This window comes from Physeter macrocephalus, chromosome 14 (assembly GCF_002837175.3).
Source record: "Physeter macrocephalus isolate SW-GA chromosome 14, ASM283717v5, whole genome shotgun sequence".
Taxonomy (NCBI): domain Eukaryota; kingdom Metazoa; phylum Chordata; class Mammalia; order Artiodactyla; family Physeteridae; genus Physeter; species Physeter macrocephalus.
In genome coordinates, this window is record NC_041227.1 from 91,287,354 (window position 1) to 91,297,147 (window position 9,794).

The window sequence follows — 9,794 nt, forward strand, 5'->3', positions numbered from 1 at the left end:
CCCTTTCCCCCCCACTCTCTTTTTTTCATGAGTTTTAAAATCTTTCTTTGGGGTATAATTGACAAACAACATTAAGTTAGCTTCAGGTATACAACATTGATTCAGTATTTGTATATATATTTTGCAAAATGATCAACAGAGTCTCGTTAACATCTGTCACCATATGTAGTTACAACAAATTTTTTTCCTGTGATGAGGATTTTTAAATTTACTCTCTTAGCAACTCTCAGATAAACACTGCAGTTCATTCACTGTAGTCACCACGCTCTGCCTCACACCCCCATGACTGACTTATTTTGTAACTGGAAGTTTGTGCCTTTTGACCCCCTTCACCCATTTTGCCCAGCCCTCACCCCTGCCTCTGGCAACCACTAGTCTATTCTCTGAATCTGTGAGCTTCGGGGTTTTTTGTTGTCTGTTTTATAAACTCCACATGTGAGGTCATACGGTATTTGTCTTTCCCTTTCTGACTTATTTCACTTAGCATAATGCCCTCTAGGTCCAGCCATGTTGCTGCAAAAGATTCCATTCCTTTTTACGGCTGAATAGTATTCATTGTATATACATAACACAGCTCTTTATCCATCCCTCCCTCACAGATACTTAGGTTGCTTCCATATCTTGGCTGCTGAAAATAATGCTGCAGTTAAACATGGGTGCATATATCTTTTTGAATTAGCAGGGGGTTTTTTTTGAAAAATACCCAGAAGTGGAATTATTAGATCGTATGGTAGATTTATTTTGAATTTTTTGAGGAACCTTCATACTTTTTTCCTTAGTGGCTGCACCAATTTACATTCCCACCAGCAATGCACGAGGCTTCCCTTTTCTCCACATCCTTGCCAACATTTGTTACTGATAATAACCATTCTAACAGGTGTGAGGTGATATCTCATGGGATTTTAAAAAATGCTGATTTATTTATTTGTTTGTTTATTTTGGCTGCATCAGGTCTTAGTTGAGGCATGTAGGATCTTCCTTGTGGCATGTGGGATTTTTTTTTTTTTTTTTTTGGTTGCAGCATGTGGACTTCTTAGTTGCAGCATGCATGCGGGATCTAGTTTCCAGATCAGGGATCGAACCCGGGCCCCCTGCATTGGGAGCTTGGAGTCTTACCCACTGGACCACCAGGGAAGTCCCTCTCATTGTGGTTTGGATTTACATTTCCCTGATGATTAGTAATGTTGAGCATCTTTTCATGTACCTATTGGCCATCTGTATGTCTTCTGTGGAAAAATATGTATTCAGATCCTTTGCCCATTTTTAATTGGATTGTTTTTCCTTTGCTGTGCAGAAGCTTTTTAGTTTGTAGTCCCAGTTTTTTATTTTTGCTTTTGTTGCATTTGCTTTTGGTGTCAGATCTAAAAAACTATCACCAGTACTGATGTCAGGGAGCTTACTACATCTTAATTCTCAAAACTACTCAGAGGGATGTAGGAAATGTTTTACATTTTACAAAGGAGAAAATTTAATCTCAAAGAATTTTCTTCCCTCAAGAATATCAGTGGGGCTTCCCTGGTGGCGCAGTGGTTGAGAGTCCGCCTGCCAATGCAGGAGACACGGGTTTGTGCCCCAGTCCGGGAAGATCCCACATGCCGCGGAGCAGCTGGGCCCGTGAGCCATGGCCGCTGAGCCTGTGCTTCTGGAGCCTGTGCTCCGCAACGGGAGTGGCCACAACAGTGAGAGGCCCGCGTATCACACACACACACAAAAAAGTATGCAATAAATTCAACATAAAAAAAGGCCACATTAAAAAAAAAAAAAAAAAAAAGAATATCAGTGGACTTCCCCGGTGGCGCAGTGGTCAAGAATCCGCCTGCCATTGCAGGGGGACATGAGTTCGATCCCTGGTCCGGGAAGATCCCACATGCTGTGGAGCAACTAAGCCCTTGTGCCACAACTACTGAGCCTTTGCTCTAGAGCCCGCGAGCCACAACTACTGAAGCCCGTGTGCTACAATTACTGAAGCCTGTGCACCTAGAGCCCGTGCTCCGCAACAAGAGAAGCCACTGCAATGAGAAGCCCCCGCTCGCCACAACTAGAGAAAACCCACATGCAGGAATGAATGAATGAATGGATGGATAGATAGATAGATAAATAAGAAAGAAAGAAGGGAGGGAGGGAAGGAGGGAGGGAGGAAGGAAGGAAGGAAAATCAACTAGTTAGTAGTATAGCTGGGATTTTGGCCATTTCTGTTTGACCCCAAAGCCTGTCTTTTCCAGGACAACTTAATGCCACCCAGGCAGGGGAAGGGTCTGAGCAAAGATGTGGAGACTGGAAGGTGCACGTGGTGTTTCAAGTGGCAAAGTTTGGTTGAAATTTGAGCAGAGAGTAGAAGGAATGTGGTTGGAGAGGCAGGTAGAAACCAGGTCATGGGGTCTCATATTTCAAACCAAGAACTGTGAGCAGCCTTTATCCTTTGAGTAGTAGAGTGTTTGAGCTGAGAGCACGGCCCCGAGCCAAGACCAGGGCTCCACGCCACCTGGCTGGCTTACAGAGCTGGCACTTGCTGGTGCCTCCCATCAGAACTGACCACTAGGGCACTTGACCAGCCTTTGGTGCCCTGCCATTTTTGTTTTTGAAGAATTCTTTTTAGGAAAATCTTTATGACTTGACATGTGTTGGAGCTGACAGAGCATCTGCCTTGGGGGTGGGGTGTGAGGGTGTGGGGGCAGTGTCAGCAGAGAAGAGGCCTAGGGGAGGCAACCGCAGAGAAGGATGGACTGGAGAGTGGTGAGGAGGTGGGTCTGACAGACGCCAGGTGCAGATTGGATGTGGGGAGCAGCGAAGGAAGCAGAGGTGAATAGGGAGTTGTGCCCCGTGTTTGTCAGTCTTCCTGCCACCCTGGGAACCTTGGCGTTTTGAGGGTCAGGGCCCCTTCCTCAAGGTCATGCTTCTGTCTTACTGTGGCTTGATCTGGCAGGTGATAGGAGTCCCTAGAAATAGCTGATCTTCCAAACAGTGGCCATGTAGTCCTTTGTCTATGACTCGGTATAGCTTAATGTTGGAACCTGTTCACGCTGAAACAGTGCCTTTCTCCAAACCTCTCCCCTTGCCCTCAGTTAACCAGCCTTGGGGTTAGCGATGACCCTAGCACAGCACTCACGACCGTGAATACCCCTCTATGACATGTCCTGTTTGGACCTATGAGTGATTTGACCAGGTACCCAGAGGTCTGGGGGGCTGGGACTTGGAAGTCAGGGTCAGAACCAGAGAAGCTGACCACTGCCTAGATTTTCCCAGAGGCAGAGTGCCTGCACACACAGACAAAGGAACCAAGGGTGGCTGCAGACCTCAGGAAAGGCAAATTGGGCTTTGACTGCAAAGTAGAGGTTCTGTTCTGTTAACAGCAGCTGTCTTTGAAACTTTGTCAGGAAGTGGATGATGAATGAACTTCAGATACTAAATGAATATGTAAGACACTATTTAAAGGACCTTCCTGCCTTTGATTCTGTAATTCTTTGTGTTGCTTTTTTTCTTCTAAAAAAAATAATTTAAAAAAGGACATTTTTGGGGCTTCCCTGGTGGCACAGTGTGAGAGTCCGCCTGCCGATGCAGGGGACGCGGGTTCGTGCCCCGGTCCGGGAAGATCCCACATGCCGCGGAGCCGCTGGGCCCGTGAGCCATGGCCGCTGGGCCTGCGCGTCCGGAGCCTGTGCTCTGCAGCGGGGGAGGCCACAACAGTGAGAGGCCCGCGTACTGTACCGCAAAAAAAAAAAAAAAAAAAAAGTACATTTTTATTGTGGATTTATTTATATCCCTTAAAGCATGTAAGGATATAAAGCAGTTAGTAACTCCCGTTCACTCCTGACTCTTCCCTGAGTTTGGCGTGTATGCTTTTAAACACCTTCACGGTTTGTGTATGTTTGTGTGTGTGTATATGCATTTCTCTATGTCTGTCTCACCAAATGGAGTCACACTATCTTCCTGTTTTCCAATGTGCCTTTTTAAATTTAAATTTTATTTTTTTTATTTTTATTTTTTGTTTTTTGATAGGTAAGTAGTGGTTATTTAGAGAGAAACACACTCCACAGACAGAGTATGGGCCATCTCAGAAAGCAAGAGAGGCCTAACTTGCCTTTTTTCTAAACTTACTATAGCATAGATATCCTTTCATGTTAAACCATAAATTTTTAACATCTCAGTGGCTATCAGTTCTATTGTTTGTATATATTATAATTTCTATAACTAAATCTTCTCTGCAGTCTGATTTTACTGTTACACGCAGTGGACATCCTTATATAGTGCACTGCAGTCCTGTGTAGTTTAATATACTGAAGTCTTAGAATTTCTGTGTCCTGGGAATGGCTTTTTGAACATTTTGATAATCGCCAGTTTGCCCTTGGGATAGGTTTTGCTGGCCTGTGCCTCACCAGGAGTTTGCTCCCAGCTTTGCCAGCAGGGCGGACTCTGTGGATGCCAGAAGATAGGCAGGCTTGGTCCCTTACACAGGACCTTGGTTGGTTGTGGTAGAACGGCTGATCGTGTAATCAACTTCAACAGCTTCTTGCAGGAGCCAAAGTGAATGAATTAACCAAGCACCGCCAGACCGCCCTCCATCTTGCTGCCCAGCAGGACCTGCCCACCATTTGCTCAGTCCTCTTGGAGAATGGAGTGGACTTTGCTGCTGTGGATGAGAATGGAAATAACGGTAACTTCAGTCATTCCTCGTGTGCAGTGCTGAGTGCCTCGAGCAGTCCCTCCCTTCTAGGGTTGGAGGGGCACTGCCCCCTTGGGTCTGCTCCCCATCCCGGAGCTTGGCTCTTACGGGGGCGGTGCCGCGACAGGAGGTGCTCTGAGCCAGGCATGCACCCTGCTCCTGACCAGGGCCTGAGCAGTCTCCTGATGTGAGTGGTAACCCTAGAAGCCTAAATGGCTTCTTGTGAAACCACTGAATCTCATCTTTGGATAGCGGCAGAGGCAGAAGGTGAATCTTAGGAGGTTGCATTTAGGACTCATTCTTGGGGATGGTGAAGCATGGAAAGGATGGTTCTGTGAGTGGACAGTGGCTGCTCTGGCTGAGTCCCATTTAGAGGGAGGTTTGTGAGGGTGAGGAAGGGTCGAGATGTTCTCTCTGTGCCTCTGGGCTTGCACTGTAAGAGGATTCCCTCCCCAGCTCTTCACCTCGCTGTCATGCATGGCCGGCTCAACAACATCCGGGTCCTCCTGACAGAGTGCACCGTGGATGCTGAAGCCTTTAATCTACGGTGAGTGTGTGTGGTTCAGGGCAGAGGCCAGAGCTCCACGCCCCTGGCCTGCCCCTCCGACCTGGTGGTCACGGTCACCTTGTATTAGCCCCAGGGGCATGCTGCAGAACTGTCCACTAGGGCCCTTGACCAGCCTTTAGTACCCCAGAATTTTTCTTTTTGAAAATACTTTTTAGGAAAACTTTTATGATTATTTAGATTTATCCGGCATCACAAAGTTCTGGAAATCCCATTTCTCTTATGCATGATGGCTGTGGCAGATATATCCCTAAATCCCTAACTTTTCCTACTTGTTTTATCAGAGGCCAGTCACCACTGCACATTTTGGGACAATACGGCAAGGAGAACGCAGCAGCCATCTTTGATCTCTTCTTAGAGTGCATGCCTGAGTATCCTCTGGATAAACCAGATGCAGAAGGAAACACAGGTATGTAATAAGGTTTTTGTCTGTCCTGTCTCACTGGTGTTCCTTGCTTCCTAGAAAAATAAGAGCCCATGCCGAAAAACAAGGCACCCGTGCCGTTACTTAAGGACATTCAGCCCAGTGGGCTGGGCTCTGTGAGAACCTGTCACAGATTCCTGACTTGGAATTTGGCAGTATCTGATTTTAGGCTCAAGCACACCTGAAGTGGGTCTAGTGCTCCAAAGCCATATCCATGTCCAGACAGGCCTGCCCACCTGTTTTTATTGCCCTCATCTATCTCATATCCAGTCAGCTAGATCCCTACCCAAGCTTCCAAATCCCGAGAGAGAGAGGAAGTGTAGCCATCTCCCAGGTGCTTCAGAAGGAGGAAATGTGCTACAGTGTGTATTTATGTGCTTTGAAAAAGTGGCATGTTATATACAGATGAGGGCTGATGTCTAATTGAGGGCTTTAATAATCAGGCCTCTGTCACGGTAGTGCTCTAGCCACCCACAATCGCTACGTTAATTTGTGTAGCTTTCATAGTGTTTTTGATGGACTTTGGCGTTCGTTTTCTTGTTGACTACTCGGGGAAGCGGTGCGTGTAGTGTGTCCCCATTTTTCAAGTAAGGAAACAAGGATGAAACCCGAGTTTCTTTCTTGCTAGCCCAGGGCTCTGTGGGCCCTTTGCGGCTGCCGCACTCCCATTCATTCGCCGTCACGCCGGACAGACCCCCACGGCCTTTGGCAGCAACGCAGTCACCAAAGGGCGTCCCAGACCTTAGCATGGGACCAAATATTCTGTCATCAGTTCTTGGCCCTGATTCAGGAACATGTGTTTTAAACCAGTGGTGGTGAGCCTGAGCTTCCGGGGAGTCAGCCCTGGGAGTGAGCTGCTGGACCCAGAGCCTGCTCCAGTGAGCCCCATTGTCCAGGAGCAGGTGAACAGGCAGGCAGGTGCCTCACGCCCAGCAGGGAGGGCCAACAGGATGGCCCGGCCAGAGCCCGGGTGCCCACCAGGCCTGCACCTGCCCAGGAGAGAGGCTCCGTGGGGTGGAAGAACTTTCTGGAGCAGGTTTACCCTGCTAATCCATTGTTTTCTCCATGTGTACGTACACACCTCACGAGCCTTTAGAATGAGTCACGTTGTGTGAAGAGAGCTTTGTCCCCCAGCCCCCCAGTGTTTTAGGCCAGAGGAAGGCAGCTGAAACAATGGTGTATTTTCCCGTCAGTGTGTGATCCTTCTCAGTTCTCCCGTGGCCGAAGCTCTGAATGGGCAGGAGTGTGTCTCTGGAGCTGGAGCTGCCTTGGACCCCCTGGCTGTGGCCGGGTCCTTGGCCGCAAGATCCCCCGCGGCGCTGTCACGAGAGCCCCAGGGCCCTCGTGCGTCAGTGGGGACCTTGCCATCACATGTCCTGCCCTCGGCTGTGGGAAGTAGCCCTGCCCGTGGTTTTGTTTCCCAGTGCTGCTCTTGGCATACATGAAAGGGAATGCCAACTTGTGCCGCGCCGTCGTCCGCTCGGGTGCTCGCCTGGGGGTGAACAACAACCAAGGGGTCAACATCTTCAACTACCAGGTTGCCACCAAGCAGCTGCTGTTTAGACTCTTAGGTGAGTGGCCCACTTTCTGCTCTTCCAGTGCAAGCACAGTGATAGCGTTGATTATCTGGATGTATTGGTGACCTTGAAATCTCATGATGACTTGCTTCATGGTCTGAACCAGCAGTTTTCCAGGCGCCCTATGGTTTAGGACTTTGTAAATGCCACGAAGGGCCTTTGAGCAGGGGTGGGAGGGTCAGTTTTGGAAGTCTGGTTTACAGGGTGTCCCGCTTTGGCGCTCCCGTCAGTTTCCCAGGTCCCTGGATCCTACCAGAAACCTATCAGCTCCAGGCATTCCCCCTTCCCACGGCTCCTGACTGCATGTCTGCACACCCTTTGTCCTTCAGCCGATGCCGGTTCTCTGCATCCTTCAGAATTGCCTCCTGGTTCGGCCCCACTGACTCTTCCTCCTCTGTGTTCCTTTTGTGGCGAGGAGAGCTTCACGCTTGATGATGTCATATTGCAGGTCTTTACTTGTCCCCGTTGAGGTAGCCGAAAGACCCAGAATGCCTCAAGTGCCGCCGTGCTGTCACCACCCACAGTGCAGGTGGAACAGGGTTCTTAGCCCCATGGTATGTGCAGAGAAACAAGCTCAGACATACTTAGTAGCTGTGTGATCTTGACGTAGGTGACTTGCCCAAGGTCACAAAGCTGGTTTGTAGCAGAGCCAGCGCCGAAGTGCGGTGTTTCTATGTCTAGTCTACTATCTGCCGTGCTCTTGGTCGGCCTTTTAGGAGCTCAGATCAGGAGCCCACGCCATCTGCGGTGCTGGCGTGTGGAAGGTGCTTGGTGACGACTGATTCCTCCCCGTGAGCTCGGTCTCCTTCTGTGCGCGGAGCACTCCAAGCAGTGCCGGCCTGTGGTTAGAGAGATACTGGTGGTTGCTGCTGTCACCTACACTGGCAGCTTCCAACCTAAACGCCCCACAGCTTCCACAGACTCAAAACTGAACTCCTCTGCTGCTCTGCTTCTCTCTGATGTCTCTTCCCTGCCAGTGGTGCCACCTCAGACTCAGTCACTCTGTCCAGAAACCTGGGAATCACCTTCGTCTCCTTCCGGCTCCCCGCCTCCCTCTCACCCCCGGCTTCTGTTCAGTCGCCAGACCTGACGGATTCTGCCCCCTTCATTTCTCTTGTCTGGTCCCTCCATCCCTGTTCCCCTTACCATTGGGCCCCTGCCAGTCTTGCCGGCTGTTGGTCTGCCCTCTCGCTGCCGTACCATCCCTGACCGCATGTGTTTCCCCCACAGACACTGGGCCGTTTCACTGCCTTAAGACCGTTTCCTTCTACCCCAGTCTGCCTGGCAAACGCTGGTTCTCCATATTTTCCTGTGTGACACTTTCCCTGACCTAATTAGAATATAGACGGACCTCGGTCAGTTCCCGACCACCACAAGAAAGTGAATATTGCAATAAACTAAGTCACACAAATGTTTTTGGTTTCCCAGTGCATATAAAAGTTCTGTTTACATTGTACTGTAGTCTATTGCATATGCAATGGCACTGTCTAAAAAACAATGTATATACCTCAATTGAAAAATACTTCATTGTTAAAAAAATGCCAAAACAATTAAAATAGTAACATCAAAGATCAGTGATCACAGATCACCATAGCAAATATAATAATAACGAAAAAGTTTGAAATTTTTGAGAATTACCAAAGCGTGACAGAGACATGAAGTAAGAAAACGCTGTTGGAAAAATGGCACCGCTAGACTTGCTCAATGCAGGGTCGCCACAAACCTTCAATTTGTAAAAAGCACGATATCTGCAAAGCGCAGTAAAAGGAAGCGTGCCTACATGTTGCTTCCTTATCCTTCACGTCCCTCTGCGACGTGTTGCTTTATTTACTGGGCCATTTCCCTGCTACTTCTGAGCCCCGGGTCCGGCTGGGCACAGTCGGTATCTGACAGGAACTAGTCTTGTGCTGTGTTGCAGATATGCTGTCCAAGGAGCCTCCGTGGTGTGACGGCTCCAATTGCTATGAGTGCACTGCCAAGTTTGGAGTCACGACTCGCAAACATCACTGGTAAGACTGTCCCCACCCACCCCCCACCAATCACTTGCCAGAGGAATAAGGGGATTTCTGCTATACCATTGCTGCTGCCTTTTCCCATGGTAAACCATGAACTTGCCAGGGCCCTGTACTCTCCTGGGCAAAACTTGACCACATGGAGCAATGAAGTGACGGGACCCTGCGCACTTCTAGTGATGTACGGAGGCCAGCGGGCACTCAGACTGATGGCTTTCCTGCCGAATGCTGGGGTTCACAGTGCTAGGTGGCCTGTCGGGCCTCCTGTCATCTTAGCCAGGCTTCCCGCTTGCAGTGAAGCTGAGTTGATCGCTGCGCTCCCAGGACGTGTGCTTCCCAGCCTGAGCGCAGGCCACTCTCCTGAGAACTGAGGGAGCTGTTCCCATTACAGTGAGACGACTCTTGGGCTCTTGCTGAGCCTTTCTTGAGCTTTAAAGAAAGAGGCTTCTCCAGGATCACTTTAGCTTAATTACTGGCTAGAATTTTATTTTCATGGACTATAAATTGTACATGCGTTGGTGTGATTTGGCTGGCGAGGGGCAGAGCTGACCTCGGA

The 9,794-nt window shown here is 49.1% G+C and overlaps 1 protein-coding gene across 1 annotated transcript in view; it reads left to right on the plus strand.

The window, feature by feature from the left end:
* The window catches only part of ANKFY1 (ankyrin repeat and FYVE domain containing 1), a 92,863-nt gene that overhangs the window by 78,881 nt on the left and 4,188 nt on the right, over positions 1–9,794 (plus strand). The window contains exons 20-24 of the mRNA XM_024127620.3: positions 4,504–4,651; positions 5,117–5,207; positions 5,510–5,634; positions 7,074–7,220; positions 9,145–9,235. Of these exons, the coding sequence (XP_023983388.1) occupies positions 4,504–4,651; positions 5,117–5,207; positions 5,510–5,634; positions 7,074–7,220; positions 9,145–9,235 (602 nt within the window). The remainder of the gene's footprint in view (positions 1–4,503; positions 4,652–5,116; positions 5,208–5,509; positions 5,635–7,073; positions 7,221–9,144; positions 9,236–9,794) is intronic.